Genomic DNA, 21,001 nt, shown 5'->3' with positions numbered 1-21,001 from the left:
AAGATGTAAAGCACTTTTACAAAGCCTTTTTTGCCACAGCTGCGCATTAGATTCCCTTAAAAGATTTTAGAGCCGTCATTTCAGGGTCACGTGGTCTTTTACTTTATCATAAATTTCTTTCAGTTCTTATTTCAATTTCAGTCATCGCCCAAAAATATTCATTATCATTTGAAGCTAAATGAAAATCTACTTCACCTCCATTGCATCACATTGTTACCCACTCACACTTTAAGCCCAATTTTCAGCTTGTGGTATCCCATAATAAGTATAAATATCTTAATAAATTTTTACTCTTTCTAGAGTTAGTTTTCCATGAATTTTACTTGTAAATTAACTAATCCTACTGGCATTCTTAGCCTCCAGCATATGAATGCGTATGTTACCACCACTTGATTTTATATTCGTGTTGTAAAAAATATTTGTTAGTTGCTTACAAAAAACAATCCATATTTATTTTTTGTCATACCCACATTTCTTACTTATGAGTTGTCTTGAGCCGCGTATAAGTACATCTTATTCGCCCTCATGCGTAGAAAAACTTGGGGCCCTAATAAGGCGAAGTTTGTTAAGAATAAATCTCTTTCACAATGTAATTTTTCCCGTCAATTCACAGAGCGCAGACAGTCCCTATCCGGTAATTATCACGCTGTATAGCCCCATGTAACCGTAAGTCTATGAAGCCAATACAAATTAACTAAAATTAGCGTAGTTTGATATTAGTCAATCCATTTTGTAAATTAGAGTATGTATTTATCCATAATTAAAGACACATTTACCCTAAATGCGATATAAATTTTCAAATAGATTTCATTTTTGTGCTCGGTCACTTGAGTAGCAGTTATATATAAACCAGTTTAATATTTTTTTCATAACTTTTATAAATAGCTTTACTATTTTCCATGACCTATCCTCAATTTTATAATATCTCGCTGGAAAATTCAGTTTTTCTCTGAGAAGGGATTATCGCTCAAACCAGCACCACTGATTCAAGAAGCAGTGATCGCCGATTGCTAGCTTAATAAACCATTTCATGGTAGTTTCCTCTAAGTATGCATCCCTAGCCCCTTCCTTATTTTCTCTCATCATTAATTTCCGGGTCGTGATTTTTTTTCGCAGTCCGATTGTTTTCTCTTGTCTAATTAACTCTCATTGGAGAAATAAATGGATTCCAAAATCCCTTTTTACTCTCGGAGAAATTCGTTCCCCCTAATTAACTCGTAATTTTATTTAATGGATCCTGGAGGGAATTTTCGTTTGTCTCCCTCCCCCACGGAGCATCCACGCACAAGGTTACTAATTCGTTTGAAAAAAATTAACCATCCCGCATCAGCACTGTCGATAATTTTCATTCCATTGAATTTGGGGGCACGCGAGAACGTCTCGGCTGGTTTAATGGCAATTATATCCCCGGTTGGTGATGAGTTCTTTCTACAAATAGGGTCCTCAATGAAATCAACGATGTTCCTTCTGTTTGCACGCGTGCAAAAGCGTATTGGTTTAACGCCCCCATGTCTCACAATGTGGATTTTTCTTCTGTAAGTTTTCTCCGTTCGCCTTCTTTTTCCCTCTTGTGTACAGTTCATACCACTCCTCCCTTTCTTTTCACCCCAAATCTTTTGTTTCTGTCCCCCACGGTCCAATAAACTAACCTCTCTGCCTCCAAAACCCCTCGACGCCAATGATTCCGGTCGCTTACGAAACCATTATTCCCTCTGGCCTTCTTTCGAAGTTTTCCCTCTCTCCTGGGTGAGAAGGCAAACCTTGGGCTGACGGTCGTCGTAATTGCGTGACCACATGCGTCTCACGACCGCATCTAGGGCCTCAGTCAGCGCGACGTAAATACCCATGACGGGCGACAGCTTGAGAGCGTCTTTTCGGGTTTATTGAATGGATGTTTTGTGCCGCGTCTGCTTCGTGGATCGTCGGTCTCTGGAGAACCGTAGCCCACCTCACAAGTTAAACTACTTTCCCGCTGTAGAATTGTAAGTTCCTTGCTTTTGATAGGTCTAAACCACCGTAAACCGGCTTCTTTGGGCTATTTTTACTGAATCCGGGAATTTCTCTCGGCTAAAGCGCAGTTGTTAATGTAAAGTCTAATGGTAATTAAGGGAGGATGACCTATTACTATAGATTACTTTTACTGATAGGTTTTCAAGCTTTCAGACGAGAGATGCCCGGGGGTAAAACCGCACATAAATTAATGACCGCAAGAGTGATGAAACATAAGGTATAGTTTTTAAAAAATTGAAAACTCTAGTTGGGCTCCAAAGTCATTACTAGTACGTAATTATGGGTGTAGAATACTTTTAAATTTCCCTCTGATCCTAACCCTCTCGTGTAGTGTGTATTCATTTAGTTGTGAATTTTTCCCGATATTCCAATAATATTTGAATCACATGGGACTAATTTGAGGTGTGCTTCCTGTCGTTTCTTTTCATCTCCTCAAAGTCGAGAGACCGCAATTTCCCCCTTTCATCGCACACGCTCTCATTCTCACCTTTGCTGCTCCTGAGCGTTCTGCGTTCTATATTTTAAGCCTCATGAAATTTCTGCCTCTATGAATGATTGACAAACTTGAATTCCTAACCTATTTATGTGACTATCATTGTGGATTCTCCTCCTTCAATTAGCGCTGCTTGATGTGTGAAAGGGATCTGGAGTTTCTCTTTGAAGCCAGATTTGCGTCCTTTCAAACTCATCACCGACTGGAATTTGGTGTGGGAAGCCTTCTCTCGTATACACACCAATACAATTTCAAACTTTGCGTTCCCTTCCCATATCCTGGACTCATGATCATTCTAAAGCTGAATGTAAATAGATAAGGGGAAAATCTTCGGAATTTTCCCCCTTAATTCTTCCCAGTTGATTTATTTGCATTGCAGTAGTGACCTAGATGATGCGGGCCTTTATCCAGTGGATTTTAGAGGGTAAGTCTTTGTGGGTCCTTTATTGCTAGTCTCAAATCCGCGTGTTGACTTGGATGATGTTCAGGTCTGCGTCCGCCAATTAGGCAAGTATAAGACCCAAGGAAATAATACGAATTTTTTTCTTGTTTGTAAATAGTGTAGCGGAGTTTGCTTTCAGCGTAAAGTATTTGAAAGGATAAACCTGAAAGAGTTCCATGTTGATGGTGCCGATGTGTTTACACAAAATAGCTCACTTTCCATTATAAATGTTCTTACTCCTGGAGTTCTGTAACATATTGCGTGTGGAGCTTCTCAAATTTACTGAGTCATCGAAGCTGAGCATTATTTAATACATGTCAATCACAGGCGATTGAGAATATCTGTCTGGTCTTTTAGAATTGTATTTTCAGTTCATTGATAACCTCACCCCATAATTAATTTTCTTGGATTTAGTTAAAATTATGTTGAAACTAAAAATAGTAATAGATTAATGACGGTAAAGTGGAACTATTCTCTTAACAAAAGGCAAAACATATTACATGAATATGTGTTATTGCTCTCCTTGCATTCCGTCCAAGACTAATCTTTCCAGCTTTATAATGCATTTCACTTTTCAGTATGTGAAATATTAGCCCTTTAAAAAGAGGATACTCTAAGAGGTCTGTTTTCAAAACTAAAAATTATGCCTTTTTTCCGTTGTTATCTGGAGTGGGTGGGTTCACATTTTTTAAAAAAGAAATGCTAACATTATTTCATTCTTAAATTAGTGTAAAATCGTCTCAGTAAAACTTCTGTAAGCTTGAAAATTTTAATTTTAGCACGCACGCACAGTAGAGGTCATTTTGTACGATTAAAGGGCCACACATTAGTTTAGCCTATCAATTTCCAGGTTTAATTATCAAATTATACTATTCTTGTCACTATATTCAAAATATACCGTATTCTTGTCACCTTGTTTCGTTCTGTCATTTCCTATACGAAAATGGATACGTGAGAACTCGGGGAACGTTTACTCGACTTAGTCATGAAACTTTCTATTAGACGAATTCATATCAGCCCTTTGTGATCAATAATGAAATACTTGATGAGGATAAGTTATTTCTGCAAGAAAATTCCCAAAATACTTTTTCAAATTCCGATATTCTATAATTATTTTCCTTTATTTTTATATTTTTATTTCTATTTCATCCTGTATAAGTGATACCTTGTCTGGTAACACAAGAAAATGATTTTATTGATTTTATGCTTCCCTTCTTCCCAAGTTGAATTTGATTGAAGGATTGAACAACTTCTGAGATATGCCTGGAATTCCACTATTGCCCCAAGCATGGGTTGAAAGTTTCTCCATCAGATCTTTGAATGCCTATATGAAATGAGCGGCACGATTTATATACATAATTAGGCCCAGCCGTAAGCTTAAGTTTAACATTCTTTAAAGTTTGGTCATTAAATTTTAATTGATTCTTATATTTCTCCGTGATAGTGGGCTATTTTATCCAACCTTTCTCCTCCTCATTCTAGTTAGGTTTTTTTATGATGAAGAAATGACTGCGCAGGTATTAAATTCTCGAATTGGAACTCCTCTGAGGATAGCTTGTTTCATGAAAAAAATTGGTAATCTATGAAATCAATGAACAATTATTCCGATGCTTATCAAGTTGCACTGCCAAATTCTTCGATTTTTGATAGCTGTGAATTGCTGACGGTAAAGGATGGTATTTATTTTACTATTTTTCATTACTTAGGCTCCTCCTTTGTCGAAGATTTTGGATTGATGGGAATTTCGTTGTCAAATAGCAATCGAGGAGTTGTCAGCATCGTTATTGTTTGTCGTCCGTCGACCGTCGCGTAGTGGTCTTAGAAGGCACTTTTCCGGCTAAAAATCGATTTCGACTAATTCTTAGTACCTGTACCTGTACGTACTTATTCGACGAAATATTTTTTACCTAAGAATGATTTACGAAGCATTTTTATTTGTGTAGACTAATAATGGGTACCCAAGGATGAGTAATTTTCGACAGCGACCCCATGCTTATAGCAACATTATAAAGCCCATAGTTAATGTGACTCAAAAGCATAAAAATTTTACTTTCCCTCATCCAAAAGTGTAAAATTTTACCTCACCTTAATTTTAATTCCATGATGTTATGAGCACTGAAATAAAGTTTTCGATGCCTGCCATCGCCTTCGGTGGTTACACATCGTATCCTGTATCATCTTAGCCATCGAAGACCATTTCAATCGACCCAGCCACTGTATGAGCCCCTTCGGACCAGCTTCCTCGAAGGGTCGAATCGCCCATTGCCTTTCCCTCTCATTTTCTCAGTTCTACTTCCCCTCGCGTCTTCTTGGATTGCACCCTTCTCTTCCATCCTCTCGTATCTTCGCTTCCCTCCTCAAACCCCTCACTGCAGATGCAAACTTTTTTCTGATTATCGTCGATGGTTCTCCCATTCCGAGGAGGGAAAAAAGTTTACGACGGTGCGCGCTCTGGGATTGCCATTGGTCCCCGTGAAGCACTCGACTCGTTCCGCCCCCTTCCAAGCTCTCGACTACGACCTACCCTTCGCCATATCGATCGTGCCACTATGATGGCTGAAGAGAGGACCACTCTTTGGGGCGATTGACATGTTTTGGTGAACTTAAGTCGGGAATCTTATTTCACAGTTTCTTTTCGAAATCCGTCCACCTTTGCTGGCCGTCGGACTTGTTAATGCCACGACAGGTCTCTCAAGTGCCGACTTCCCTTTCCGATGTCTCTTTTGTTCGAAATTATTTGCTAAAAAATAAGCAATCAGCATCACATAAATGGCTTATTGAGCCATCATTCGCTCTTCTAGAAAATACCTGCAGGTAATTGAGGCTAGAATGTTTTATTTTCTTCAATATTATGGGCCCGCAGCTTTAGGTGGTTTAGTGAAAGAAGTTCAAGAATATAAAGCCCACAAGGTGAGTTGAATATTGCTTTTTGACGTTTATAATCTTTGTTAAATTTGATGGACTTTGATCGGAAAGAATGCATTTATTCAAAAGTTTGTTTTTCTTTTATTTTTTCAGCTGTGAGATAAATTTTTGTTCAAATTCCAGCAACAGTGAGCGAGGCAGAAAAATCTCCTCTTTGAAACCAACGTATGAATGAAGTGAGGACAAGACAAGTTAATCGGCGTCTATAATTTATAAACGAGATAAAGTCGATCTTTATTTATTTCAGTGATCGTCCTTCGTTAGTAGGGGGATTTCTAATTATTTCAAACGGGAAACTGTTTTAGACAAATATCTATTATATCAATTACTTTTTCATGTTCGTAGAGAGTTTTTTTCTTATCAAGCGCAAGAAAATTAAAAGCTGAAGGTAAGCAAGCAATTCACGAACACTCTTGAATTACTCTTGGCCTAGAGTATGTAATGAAGTATTGATTTTGCTATGGCTATTGGGTGGATAAAATTTCCATAGTTAACAAATATTTCATTATGTCCTTGCATCGCTCCTTGAAGAGAGCGAACCTCTTGTCCATACTTCCGGCCACCGGCCGATCCAAATATCCTTCCTGACCATATCCTTGAACTCATGAAGGAACGAAACCGAATGCGTAGACGATGGATTCGGAGACATGACGTTACTGACAGAAAACTTTACAATTTTCTTGCCGCTCGAGTGAAGCAAGAAATTGCACGACATCGTAGGGAATTATGGATGAACAAAATTAATTCTCTTTCTGTTGACGACAACTCCATTTGGAAGTTGGCGCGTTCCCTGACTAAAAAAGGGCCGTTTCAGGTTCCTTTGCGACAAAATGACATGTTCATCCATGACGCTAAGGACAAAGCAGAGATCTTAGCTGACGCCTTTCAGGCCACAATGACACTAAAAGCTGATTGGTCGGTGACTGACGACGACCAAGAAGCAGAAATAGAGTATTCAGCACTTGCAAATACTCCTACTCCTCCATTCATTCCTGCGACTGAGACTGAATTGAGATTACTCATCAAGTATCTCAATCCAAGAAAAGCGTCTGGACTCGACGAGGTGTCGAACAGACAGCTGATGAATGCACCAAGACCTGTCATTCTCCATCTCCTAGCGCTGTTTAATAACTGCATGGCCGCCAGTTATTTTCCATCTGCATGGAAAGCAGCGCGCTTAGTCCTCATTCCTAAACCCGGCAAAGATCCTTCCATTCCTCTCAACCGCCGCCCAATTTCCTTACTTTCGAACATCTCAAAAATGTTCGAAAAAATCATCAAAACCCGTCTCGACCTTTACTTACGGACAAATGACGTTCTCCGCCCGGAGCAAATGGGATTCCGTAAAGGAATCTCAACTTTGCACCAAGTCCTAAGACTAGCTGAATTTGTTGCCCAAGGTTATCAACGCCGTATGTATACGGCAGTGGTTTACCTCGACGTCGCCAAGGCCTTCGATCAAGTGTGGCACAAGGGCCTAATTCTTAAGCTTTGCAGGGCAAACATTCCGCCCGATCTCTTGAAACTCATACAGAGTTTCCTGCACGAGAGAATATTCCAGGTAGCTGAAAGCGGTGAATTGTCGCAAGCGAGAGAAACAAACTGTGGCGTTCCCCAGGGCGCCATTTTGTCACCAACAATCTTCAACCTCTATGTCAATGACCTTCCTTCTTCTCCACAAACTCAAACTTTCATGTTTGCCGATGATACCGCAATAGCGGCTCAATCCTGGAGCGGCATTTACGCTTTGCGTAAACTCCAAACCCATCTTTCTCTTCTTGAAAAGTGGACTGTTTCGTCGAAGATGACAATCAACGCTGCCAAAAGCAGTCTTGTCGTCTTTCAACGACGAAAAAAACCTATTTCCAATTCCCTTACCTTTAATTCCTGCAAAGTACCAATGGTTTCAAAACACAAATTCTTAGGGTTACATTTCGATTCCAAATTACTCTGGTCCGCGCACGTAAAGCAAGCCTTGAAATCAGCAACAGCAACTAGGATAGCTCTTAGTTGCTTTCTAAATTCGCGATCTGCGATCGCTAGAAAGGACAAGGTGACGCTGTACAAATCCTACATTCGACCTCGGCTGCTTTACGGGTGCGAAGTGTTCGGCAGCACTTCCCTTACGAATATCAAACGCTTAGAAACATTCCAAAATCGTACTCTGCGCTACATCACAAACCAACGTAGACTCATACCAATTACCGAAATAAGACGCGCTCACAAGGTACCCAAAATACACGAGTTCATCAAGTCACAAGCTGTGCGACTTCAGAACTCCCTTTCACGCAACCCGCTCACAAAAACTCTATGGGATTACCCAGTACATTTTAAACGCTTCAAAAGCTACAGACTTCCAAAAGAAATATTATTTCGCTAATACCGAATTCTTTCCTATGTCTTTTCTTTCAAAATAATTATTAGTATTGTATTGTTGTTGAAAAAATAAGAAAATTTACTTAAAACAAAAAAAAATATATATAAATTGTTCAAAATCAAGCAAAAAAAATAATAAAAACTTGAAAAATGTACCAAAAAAAATAATAAAATGAACAAAATGCATTGTATGCAACAAAAAAATGAAAAAATTGTGTAAAAATCAAAAAAGAAGTGTCATAAAAATATTTGAAGTGTCATTTTGGGGCCACTCAGGGCCGTTTCACGGCTTCAGTCGCCGTTAGTATGTAGTCTTGTTAATTTTAGAGTGCTTTTGCACATGCTCACTAGAAGCCTGTCTTTCTAATTCTCCTTCACTAACACTGGAAAGGTAACACTGGTCCCTATACACTTAAATCGTCAATTTTCCCTGATTTTCGCACTTGCGAAAAAATCACCGCCGCCGAAGAGGTGGTATATATACTCACCGGAGGCTGGATGGATATAGGGTATAAAAGCCCATCAAAACTGAGGGGATCGATCGATCGAACCTGAAGCTTGACATACTGACTACTTCCACATCTTTCAAGGTTACTTACGTTGATGATAGTTTCTGCTACGTAGCCATTATCTAATTTATATATTTTTCCCCATTTTTCCGATTCTAAAAATTCCTCTTGTAAAATTATACATCCAATTTAAAGAATATTACTCGTACTCTTTCGCATTTCGTATTAGTAAGTGAGTTAGCATTAGTAGTTTGGCACGCTGCAGGAGTAGATGAAAAATAATCTAATTGGCATTTAATCCTCTTTCTTACTTCTATGTACCTGACGTTAAATACCTGTGATGCAAGGATATAGAAATTGCATAGTTACGTGGCATAAAATTAAAACTAAATACATATATGTTGTCTCTCCCTTAAGTCACTTGTTTGCCGGTTGAATTGATGATTTCATTCTTATTCATTGAATATATTTATTACTGTATACAGACTTATTTAATGAAACATGATTTTGCTAGTCTTGGGAGCATTACTAAGAGCCCAAGTTTGTTCTGGGTTAAATATTTGGGCTGTTAATAAAAAAGCTGTATGCCACATGAATACTGACACTTAAACATAGTTCCTGAAATCCCATCGTAGTGGATATTCTTCTTCTTTTATAATTTCTTTGAATCATAATTCTTTAACTGTGAATATAAGGTTGAAGCTTTCCGGTAAATAATATAAAGAGTTCTGTGCACTCTTCACGATCGATATTTATGAAATATTTTTCGTTTTATAATACACTTCAAACTCTCTCTAATTCCGTACCACTTTTTTACTGAAATAATTCGCTCTGTTATGCTTTTAATATTTAGATGGTTAACGGCAATTGACTGTGTATTCCACGCTTGAGAGCCATAAGTAATTCAAAACTCTCTTCAATTGGTGGTCGTGAGTGAATCAATCTTCGTAAAAGCTTTGGTTTTCATTCGAACTTAATAGGTTGGCTTCGCAAATGTTAGTCTATTATATACTTCAAGCATCACGTTATTTTATAAAAGGTTTGTGAGAATCCGACAAAACCAAGAATCATTCCTCATCGTATTTCATCAATTTAATCAAACACCAAAACGATCTCTGCGGAAAAAAGATAGTTCCCAGTAACCAATTGAAAAAACAATCGTGTTATGCCTGTCTCAAGCACCTCTCATCTGTCATTTTCTATTTTTTTCTTGGGTAAACTTTGTCATGTTCATCTTTTCTCTCGAAATGACACGAAAATGCCTTTTAACAAAGTGACCCTTTTGCTATATCAGGATATCTTTATATTTTCATTCCATTTGTGGTAATAGCGCCTTCCTTTTCTTAGCACTGAAGCGGGACCTCAGAAATTAGTTTCTCTGCATCACTAAAATGTTTTATTTTCGCCATTCTAATAGTCGACATTCGTGGTCCTCTATGTGTCTCATACGTCAATGTAATTGCATGTTGACTTGTTACCATTCCTGGCCTTTTAATATTTTATTTTCATTTTATATGTTACTGAAATATTTTCTATTGATTCATTTCTTTGTGACTCACATCAAAATGAAGCTGACAGCGAAAGGTGAATCATTTTTTAATCATTTGTAAAGTGGCACCTCGTTAGCACCCAAGGATTTTAATGTATTTGAAGGGAGGAAGTTGTGCATAGTTTATGTTCTTCATAGTGATGCCATTCAGTTTATCGCTACGATGAACAGAAACTTTCGATAGCTATCAAAGATTTCGAATTTTCAGGAAAATTTTCAGATTAATTATTTGAAGTTGGAACTGCAATGGAAAGGTCCCATTATTTTCGCACTATTTCATTCACGGAGTAACTAGGGGGAATATTCATTTAGCTTATTCATTCTTTGAGTAATAATCAAACTTGATAATGTTTAATACGTGTAGACAATTTGTATATCAAGACATACATAAGGCTTCTAATGTGTTGATTTCATCACTTAACGGTTTTTTTAGACCTTTCGGAAATTTAATGTGACAGAAGTAAAATGTTTACCACAACGGGAAACATTTTCCCTATCAGGAAATTGTTAAAAAACTAAATTGTTAAAAAATGTACTAATCGGATGTCAGTTTCAACTCTGAATTATTAATATTACCATTTAGCTTTCCATCAATGCTATTGCACATTGGAAAACCACGACCTCTATGGCTGCACGAGCCCTTACTCGAAATATGCAAGTCCAAAATGTGCACAAAAATCATTCAGTTATTTTCCAGTTATTTTTCACCTTTGATACTCCTGAGCTCTCCCTAGTCCGTCTTGATTGTCTGTCTCTTTTTACCCTCCACCAATTTGCAGCTTAGGCCATATTGGACTGCTTCATCCCTGTTGAGTATGCATCTCGCCAACTTCCGTTCTCAATTTCCCACTTTTACATGTTCATTCCACGTGCTAGCTACTGACGTGGCTGTAAAGAAGTTAAGACTTTTCTTGTGGTCAGTGCTTGTAGTATTTAGTCAGGAACCCAACGGCTTAAGCGAAATTTCCCCGTAAAAAATGAATTCCTCGAAACTAGCCAATACTCGACTGGGAAAAGCAATTTCATTTCAAAGCCCACGGCTTTTTGGTCCTCTCATAAAACGCTTCAGCATCAGCGGACACGCAAGAATAGTTTGATATACTCTCATTGAACTCCACCAGCTCGGGCTTGGGTTCAGGTTTCCCTTGGTATCTACTGTCTGTTTAATCGGAGTGTTTAACACTAGAATAACCGGGGTAAGCCGGTCTTCAAGCCGAAAAACTTTCATTTTCAGGTTATTTTTTCCAAAATATTAAAAGTCAACAACCTCAGCGTTATTCATTGGAAAATAACGAAATGATGCGCGAAAGAAAAACGCAAAAGTTCAATTCACTGCCTCCGGTCATTCTAGAGTTAACTAGCTTTGAATTGATATTAATAAATATGTGCAAAGCTAAGCCCTGATGATAGTTTAAAATAAACTGAAACGTTGGCTACAACTTTTTTGCATCATATACATTGGACCTATACTCCAAGAACTATTTAACCATTATATTCTTAGTGACTATTCGCCGGGTTCAGGTAGGTTATTGCCTAGTATTTTAGCTTTCTATACCAAGGTTATAACATTTAATCCCAGTGGCACTCACTCCATTTTAAATGACTTCTGGTGAAGCTGTGATGCCATGGGTCCAACCATCCCTCAAGTCTTCCGCGGCCATGAATAACGCTGATTCTCTTGTTTATTTGGTTGAATCAAGAATGCGTGCAACTTTGAGAGGAAATACTTCCCTAAAAAATAGAACTCTCCGAACTCTCCTTTAAATGCTTGGTATCAGAGATTGAGTGTAACTTTTAATGGAATTAAAGTCTTCAATTTTAATTGTATATAGAACGCTCAGTTCTAATTTTCATTTCAGCCTACTGGCATCTACACCCAGTTTTGTTTTTAATGATTGAAAATAGTATTTTTTTAAAATTTCTTCTAGAATTTCAACATTGTTCTGAAGTTTTTTGATTGCATTGCTGGCATATGATTTCAGCCACTCCGTAGCCATGCCAGGTGCCTGTGTCCATTTACTCCGAGGAGGCTACTGAACAACAGTCTTTTTGTGACTGAGATAATTTCTGAGAATGCTGGCTTCTGTAATGTGAGATATGAACTACTTACTCCTCCTCCTCAGGGACCACAGCTGTTGGGTCGCGAGAAGTATAGCCAGCTCCGGAGTAGTCGCGAGAGAAAGATTTTATTTCTCCATTTCCTGCGTTGCGCTGCCTGGAACTCCATTCCCAACAATCACGGTATTTCAGTGTCCTTTTCTCGCGTCAAGTTCCTTTCATTCCGCCATCCTTTCCCTTCACTTTCCCCCGTGCAATTTGAATGCTTGCGCCTGGATAAAGGCTTTCTCCCTCCCCAACAAAACACTTTCCCTTTGCCCATTTCCCAAAATCTCATTTCCATATCATTCCTGTGCGGATCGCTTCCGGTCCAAGGTGTCTCAAACTCGTTGATTAAATCAGCCGAAACTTCTGAATGATGCGTTAAAGCAATGAAAAATCCCCGTTTACAAGTCTCAGTACCCTTAAAATGAGATTTTTTGCTATGATCACTTCTATGGCTTCAGTACGCTAGGTGTCGTAATACTTTGTTCATCAGAGATAATTCGATTTCCCTCATACCTGAAAGTATAATTTCTGCTATCGCGTTTTGGCATGGCAAAATCATGGTACACATAAACTAATTCCTCAAGTGCGGAAAAAATGGTGGATCAGAATCAAAATCATTGGAGATAAGACTCGGTTGCCTTGTCTTCCTTAAATATTTGCTGATGATTTCTCCGGAAATTCAAGCGCTTATCTATAATCAGTTTTTTTTGTCCTTAACGTTACCTTATTAAATATGGTAGCTCCTGATAAGTTTGAAATTTTATTTTATTACTCAGAATACTAGTGCCGTTCGCGATCTTTTGTTGTCAAAAGTCTGTTCCCTTGGTTCATACGTAAACTTTTACTCCATACTTACTGTTCAGGTTTCTTACTGTTCAGTTCGCACGTGTAATGGCGTTTTGATAGTCCGTCTGTCTCAACAATCACAATTTTTTATTTTGCTAATGTCCTTCGTTGAGACAATATATACATTATCAGTACGTTAAGTTGTATTTTATTTTTCTCCTCTTAACATAGTCTATAACTTATAATACTCTGCTACTGAATTTTTTTATTCAATGCTAGTCCCACTGTGTTAAAAAACTGAGGATAGGGTACGGTTTAGTTAATATCCTACTAATTGCGAATTACGTGGGTAGTATTTGGCCTTAGCAAAGACTTATTGTCTACATTATTTTTTCCACTATTTTTATTTGACATTTCTCTAATCGCTCATCAAATGCTGTCTTTTTTATTTACCTACTTCTCATTTTTTACCGAATGCAAGATGACCTTATCTTTCATGAAACTTCAAACTTAATAAGTAACTTTTATTGGTAAACGCCGGTTGAACTTGTCCTGTTGAACTGGTCCCGCAAGATTATCTCTCATTTCATTTCACTTCACTTTTGCTTGTATTCTGGATGGGTACTGCCCATTGTCTCCGCTTCAATATTAGAGTAGGATGAACCCGGATAATAAATCCACTTATTAATATATTCCACGTGGCGGCAGCGATCTAATGATTTCGACGCAAGGGAATTCCCAAGTTCACCCTCCTTTCTTCCGCCGGGGGAGACGCACACATCTTATCCCTTCGCAACCGCAGCCCCGCCCACTTATGTAGAGTTCAATCGAATTTCGAGCCCCTTCCCTTCCTCCTTGACTGCGCGCAGGGCTTCGCCTCCTCTAACCCCGTCCGCACAATCCTCAGCATCTAATCAGCACCCATACTCCTCCATCCGCTCCAACAGTCTTATTACTTAGAAAAAAACTGCTCTCACTCCCTCTCCTTCATCACCCAACCTCATTGCCAACTTCGCGCGTTGGAGTGGATGGCAGTTCATCCTCCACCTTAAAAACCTCCCCCTCTCGACCCCGGGGGACTTACCCCCCGTCCCCCCACCGAAACGGCCCCTCATACCCCCCCAGTGGAGGAGAGGAACTCGTCTGCTCATTTCAACCCGAGACGGTTTGCTTCATTTTAAGCAAGCCTGCACCACTCCTAATCCCGCCTCCACTCTGCATCCATCGCTCCTCTCTCCCACACATTAATCGACGCCCACCTCTTCCTCAATGCAACCTCTAAGGTACTCCACTCTTTTCCCACGGATCGTGTCAAGGCATCCACAGTGCACTTCGTCTCCCTGTAAAACATTTGTAGAGTTACTTTATTTTACGTATGACGTGCAGGCATTTCTTTCACACTCTTTACCTAAATTGTGTGCACTGCCTTCATATGTAATGATTGCATAGACTTTATGAAGGATCTTTAAAATTTTGGTTATTCGTTTTTTTCCTATTATCCACATTTGCAACGTATTAACTGTGATCAATTGTTTAGAATTTAGGAAGAAATTTGGTATGCCTATTGAATCAACTTCTATTTTTTTATTGATACTTCTTCCACTGAAATGGCAATTAAATCCTCGTTATGAAAATAGATTGTTGTTTTAAATATGTGCTATTTTCTTGGGGAATAAAACTTTATGCTTTGCGATAAATGGAAAGCAATTTCAAATTTTTAGTAATTACTTTAATTTGAACAAATACGAAGTTTTATATGAATGCTTGAAAAAAAGGCAAATTACAAACGACGTCTCAGTACAAAATCAAATTATCAACTCAAATATCCTAGTATTCGGGATAGCAACATGTCTGGATTGCATTACCTGCTTAGACCCTTAACCACCCGCCCGCAGACTTTCTCAAGGCCTCGTAATACCTACCCCATCTCAGTACACACAACAACCCCCTCCCTCATCAGAACTCTTCCCCTCCCCGTGATATTAAGAAGCTTGCAAATTATGTGGTTCCACTGTTGAAGGGTCAATGGCTCTCGAGGGACTGTAGCCGTACAGACAAAAGTCTCCTATCTTTCTTGGCCGTTGCCACGCTATTAAGAGGATAAGGGAGGCTGAGGGGGAGGAAAAAAGACCAGGATGCAGTTTCAAGAGGCGAGAGCCTCATTCCCTCTTTTTCCTTAAGACTCCCAACCACCCCACCCGCCACACGGGCGTCATTGCCTTCGGAAGTTGCCTCGGATTGAGTGGGGAGCACTACTAACACTCCTGCCTCGTCGGTTTCCTCGTTTTTCCCGTTCTTGCGGATGAAATTTGGGTACGTCGGAACGAATTCATGGCTTGGTGCGAAGGTTTTGTCCGCAAACAACTTGCTCGGAACTTGCTAAGCCATCGAGTTAAAAGTAATGTTTATTGCATTAAATTTTCCTCGGGAGGTTGTTTGTTATGAATGGCACGAGACACTGTCTCCTGACACTTATATCGTACTTCTTGCGATTATTATCGCGACCAGCAGGAGATGTTTCGATCATTGATTAGTGTAAAAGGAGGAGACTGCAATATTCGTTCAAATTTTATGGGCTTTCATCCGTCATTGTCCTTGTGGTCTCTACATGCCAGCAAAAAATATGATCCTATAAGACCTCATTGTGATTTTTCTAGTTTTTCTCTATTTTTTCAATTCTTATTTATAAAGTTGTCTCTCCCACATTAATAAGCAGTAAGACTAGGTTATGAAACATAATCAGTAAGTCAAATCCTCCCAATATGAGGTAAATATGTAGCGTATTATTTATATAAAAGTTCGTCGCACGTTTTCATAATTTTTACTGTGGAAAAGTGCAACTACCCTTTATTTCAGCGTCTACCAAGTCACGCCTGAATCGGTTGAATTTATCTAGCGTGATGTATTAATCTCAATCAATTAGAAGTAGTATTAATCAACCAGTATTACCTATGATTCCAAGATACTGCTCAGCAATTTAGGAAGAAAGTGATATAAATTCCATCGCAATTTCTTAAGTAAAAACATTTTTGCTACGAGGTAGAAATGAAAGCCGTGGAGTTCTTGAGACAAGTTTTAATTATGGAAGATCCGAATGATGCAAACACCCGTACAGATGGCCGAGTGTAGTGAATGAGGAAAATTAACTTTTCCTTTCTTAGTGCCAGTTATTAATATTTTTCTTTCCAGCTACTTTTAAACTCCACTTAAGAAGATGTCTCAGGTTTCAAGACGTTTTATTCGCTGTGATAACTTTATATCTTGTAAAAAAAATTCCTGAAACCATTCATAACGAAGCTCATATTCCTTTCGCAGAATAGCAGTTGAAGTGGTATGGAACTTCCGTTAATTTTTTAAAATCATAATTTCCCGAGAATTTAAGATGCATTCTTTTATCTTGTTAAACGTCCTATTAAGGTAGTAATTCTCCAATTTTTAATTTTGGAAATATGAGCACCACTACTGATGAGGCTTTCCTAAAAGGACATAGTAAATAAGTTTTTCTCATTCTTTACTTAGCCGAAAGTGCATTTTAAACACAGACTGGGAGAATGAGAAAATTATATACATTTTTTAGGTCTCTTTTCTTAGGTGTTAACAGAAATCAAAGTTAATGGGCTGCAAAAATAATTTTACACCATTTTTGACATTTTTAAAATAAATGCTGAAAATTTATGTATGCTGTCGCAAAATTATCCTTTTCTTACTTATATCATGTCTAATTTATTCGTTTCTTCTTTTAATTGCAGAATAACCTTCTTCCAAGTGGAGAGAAAAGTGTGGAGGGATTGTCCATAACGATCGAGCATGCTACAAGAAACCAAGCCGGCATCTACGAATGCACAGCAGACAACAAAGTTGGTAGCCCAGTCACAAAGGAAATCGTCCTGAACGTGCTGTGTAAGTATACATGTCCCCTATCTTATAAATTATTCTTCCGAAATATTATCATTCTATTATGTATCTGCTCTTGTCAAAAAGTAGGTATTTATCTAATAACAGTCTTTCTAACTCCACTAACAGCTTATCTTACGAAATTTCACTAGGCTATTGAATCGCTTTTCTACTTTATTAACATTATTGTCATTGAGTTTAGTAGCAGGAACATGTATTTCCCCAGGATAAGTGTTACCAGAATTCGAAAGTGTCCTTTCCTGCAAATATTAATCGCTTTCTGATTTATCACTTAGAAAAGTATTGCTATTAAATATTTCAAGCCGCTTTTTATTCTGTACGATGGATTTCAGTATGAAGTATTTATTGCAAGTTTCCAAAATCCACTTCCTTGATTCTTCAGTATATATAAAAGGAAAAGTTTTAAACAAAACTGATGATAGATTTTTTAAATACAGCAAAAGTTAGATGCCACGCAACCGGCGTTCACTCCTTGAGTTTCTGCGGGTAGTGCATTGATAATATCACAAAAGTAGTAACAAACATAACGAAATTTATCTAAAACCAAGTGTGATCATTTTTTTCATATCTTTAAATAATGGTAAAAACGCTTAATGAATGGATGTGGAAGAAAATGTGGGTGGTTTGGTTGTTGCACAAGATGACGAAATCTCTGATTGAAGAAAGTAAAAATGTAGAATATATTTCTGGATAGAATTATAAATTTTCACAATGCTTGTGTTTTTCATTTGAATGGTAGATTTAAAAATTCACGAAACTCGAAACTAGTGTTAAATTTTCATTCTGTATTTCAAAATTTTAAGACGTAGCCCCTGCGAGAAGTTACATTTTTTTTAAATGCAAAATTCGACGCGGTGGTTGGCACATATTGAAATAATTTTTGCCAAGGGAAGATACCTAGTTTTAATTAACGTTAATTACTGTATTCAGGGACATAAATTGTCGGTCTTAACCTTTCCATCTTCCAGCCAACCAAAATGTACCAGTAACGGCTTTCTGCGAAATTATTACCTCATAGACAAATTAGCAGAAACTATTTTATCGCCATGAGATCATTTTAGCCAAAATTCTGGCACCTATCGGACTATTTTTTAATGCAGATTTTTCTGATAATCCAGTCCTCTATTACTTTGATAATGCAAGGAGGAAAATCTATACAAGTAGAGTAAAATAACGATCAGATTATAATATCCTCCACGGCGAGGAATAACAGTTTATTTAAGTCACTCAAAGATAACCGCTCTTATAAAACTCAAATAGCCATTCATCATTTCTGATATTAAAACTAAGTTCCAACTACTAATTATCTAATGAAGTCTATCTGCCGGCTAAGGAAGGCATTTCCCTCCACCGAAGTTGTTCTAGCGCGGATTTTATGGAACAATGATGCATTGACTGTTAAATATGGTAAGTAATTAGCAACATTACCTTATACTCTTTTCATTGCTTTTTTCTCGGTTACGAGTCTCACCTCCAATATTTGCGGGGACAGTTACCTGGCTATTGATTTCAATTAAATCTTTTCGTCGTTTAATACTTTCTGCGTTTAAATTAAAAGTAAATTGCTCAAGTTCCACTATAATGGAGTAGTCTCGAATTTAATTTCCAAGAAAATATTTATTCCGATAAGATAGAATAGATAGATAGATATTTATTTGTTTTTAGAGTTGTGATTATAATCACAGATTTTAAATCAAATAGCAATATTAATCAATTTAAAATGATAGCTCAAAATTACCTGTATGTATGGTATGTAAAATTTCATTTTAGCAAATATAAAAATATATTAAGCACTTATCTCATGTTGTCTAACTATAACCGAGTGCAACAATATGCCTAAAGTCAGCAGAATATCCACTTTATTATCATTTCCTACTAAAACCATGCCACTCATATTTCAGCCGACCCATGCAAATTCTTCAATGAGATTTCCCCTCGTAATTCCTGCTCTTTGAAATGCTCTTACTGGTGTAACCTAATGTTAAATTCAAGCGCATATCCTATTCCTCAGCAAAGTTTTCCAAATAAGCCGTAAAGAAATAAATATGAAGCATCGTTTATGGACTTTATTATTGTGTTTCTTCGAAAGAAGATGGGAGGTTATGTTTTAATTATCGTGTTACGTTTTAATTATTGAGGCCATCCACATCGATAGACCCCTAACATGTCAAATTAGTGAACGATTTGGTCCGAACGAATTGCCGTTTAATTGTGATGGAGGTAGCTGAAGAAGTGATCATGAGTTTTGGATCCTGTCAGACAATATAGAAAGACATTTTGGAAATGACACGCGTCGCATCAAAATTCGTCCCTCATGTTGGCGTTTCCACCACGATAACGCGCCGAGTCACACGCTTGTCATGACAGAGTTTTTTTTTGCCAAAACCAGAATTTCCGTGATCCCGCAGACACCCTAGTCTCCAGACGTGGCTCCATCAGACTGGTTTTGTTTCCAAAGGGAAAATCAAACTTGAAAGGGCACCGATTCGACTCCATTGCGGATATTATAACTTACTGTACGGCGGACCTGAAGAGGATCTCTTAGGTTGCTCACCAGGCACTGGAAGAAACGTTGGCAAAGGTGCGTCGTCAGCTTTGCCAGTTTAAGGGTGACAAGTTTGATTCAGCTGTATCCGCCGAAATAAACAAGTTATAAAATCAGTCCGGTCTTTTTTGATCACACCTTGTACATAATATGTGAGAGTAATTTAGCGGAATTTTTTAATCGAGTAACTTTAGGCCTATAAACTGAACACTTGTGGCCAAAGTATATTTCCGTAGTAGTTTCAACCAAATTTTTCACAATTTCGCTATCGCTATCGCTATCGCTAATGACAGTATCACGTTATGAATTTTTCCAGCGACCAAAGCTCTCTTTTACCTTAACCGATTCGACTAATGGTTTCAAATGCTGTGCGATCCATGCTTGCGGATGAGGAAAAACTCACGGAAAAACCTTGACCGGGCCCTCACGCAGTCCGATCACCATCCTGTTACCCCTCCCTTAACCCCTTATTCTTTGTCCACCCTTCCAACTCGCGGCCCCTCGTAAATCCGCTGTCAACGACAAACGCTCGCGGTAAAATATAAACGTGGCCGGCACACATATGTATGTGTTACCGTGGGGACTTGTAATTAATTGGCCGCTCCCCGCTCGTTTCCCGTGAGAAAAAAGAACAATCTCTTAGGGTGCTTCCGCGACGACGGACGCTAATTGAAATACGTCCTTCAAGCCCCGAGCGAAAATAAACAATTAAAAAAAGTCGTTTAATTGGGATATCTTTTCACCTTTGGTTGTCATGTGGCCCCTGTTGTTGCGTAGATCGTTTTCCCCTCTTGTTCCTGTAGATTCGCCCGCCTGTGGGGGATCTCCATAGACTCGCTCTTTGCCTCGGCATTACGCCATCGCCCACGGCTTGGTGCGGAGTTGGATACGGTGGACGAGAATCCTCCATGCCTCCACGTGCGGCGAAGTAGCAGCCTTATAGGTCACCGTATATCTGTTAGAAGGGAGAAAGAAGTGAAAGATCATTACAAGGCACCACTGGCGCGGCCCTCGTAAATACACGACCGTATCTCAAGACTGTGTAGATGCGGAGCGCATAAAGCTAGCATTGAAACTTTGTAACTTAAAAATATTTTATACTTTAGGTAAAATCCTAATATATGTTCTAAACCCCGTTTCAATTTAAATTTTTGCAGCTATATAGTCAATTTACGTCATGAAATCATATGATATTTTTGGTTATTCCAAGGTTCCAAGTGATCCATTAAATACTCTTACATAATAAATTTGAGAATACCTTTAGATATTTATCACCGTTAGGAGGGTTAGGTGGAGGTGCGATGGTTATCCGACTTTAAAACATATGTGAATAATTACTTGTGAA

At 38.3% G+C, this 21,001-nt stretch overlaps 1 protein-coding gene across 2 annotated transcripts in view; it reads left to right on the top strand.

Moving 5' to 3' along the window:
- LOC124153452 (neural cell adhesion molecule 1-like) overlaps positions 1 to 21,001 on the top strand; it is a 463,051-nt gene that overhangs the window by 333,059 nt on the left and 108,991 nt on the right. For both annotated transcript variants that reach the window (XM_046526608.1, XM_046526607.1), the window contains exon 4: positions 16,946 to 17,096. In XM_046526608.1, coding sequence (XP_046382564.1) covers positions 16,946 to 17,096 — 151 coding nt within the window. The remainder of the gene's footprint in view (positions 1 to 16,945; positions 17,097 to 21,001) is intronic.

The sequence above is a fragment of the Ischnura elegans genome, chromosome 2 (assembly GCF_921293095.1).
Source record: "Ischnura elegans chromosome 2, ioIscEleg1.1, whole genome shotgun sequence".
Taxonomy (NCBI): Eukaryota; Metazoa; Arthropoda; class Insecta; order Odonata; family Coenagrionidae; genus Ischnura; species Ischnura elegans.
Note: the sequence above shows the minus strand (reverse complement) of the source record. Positions and strands in the feature narration are given on the sequence as shown.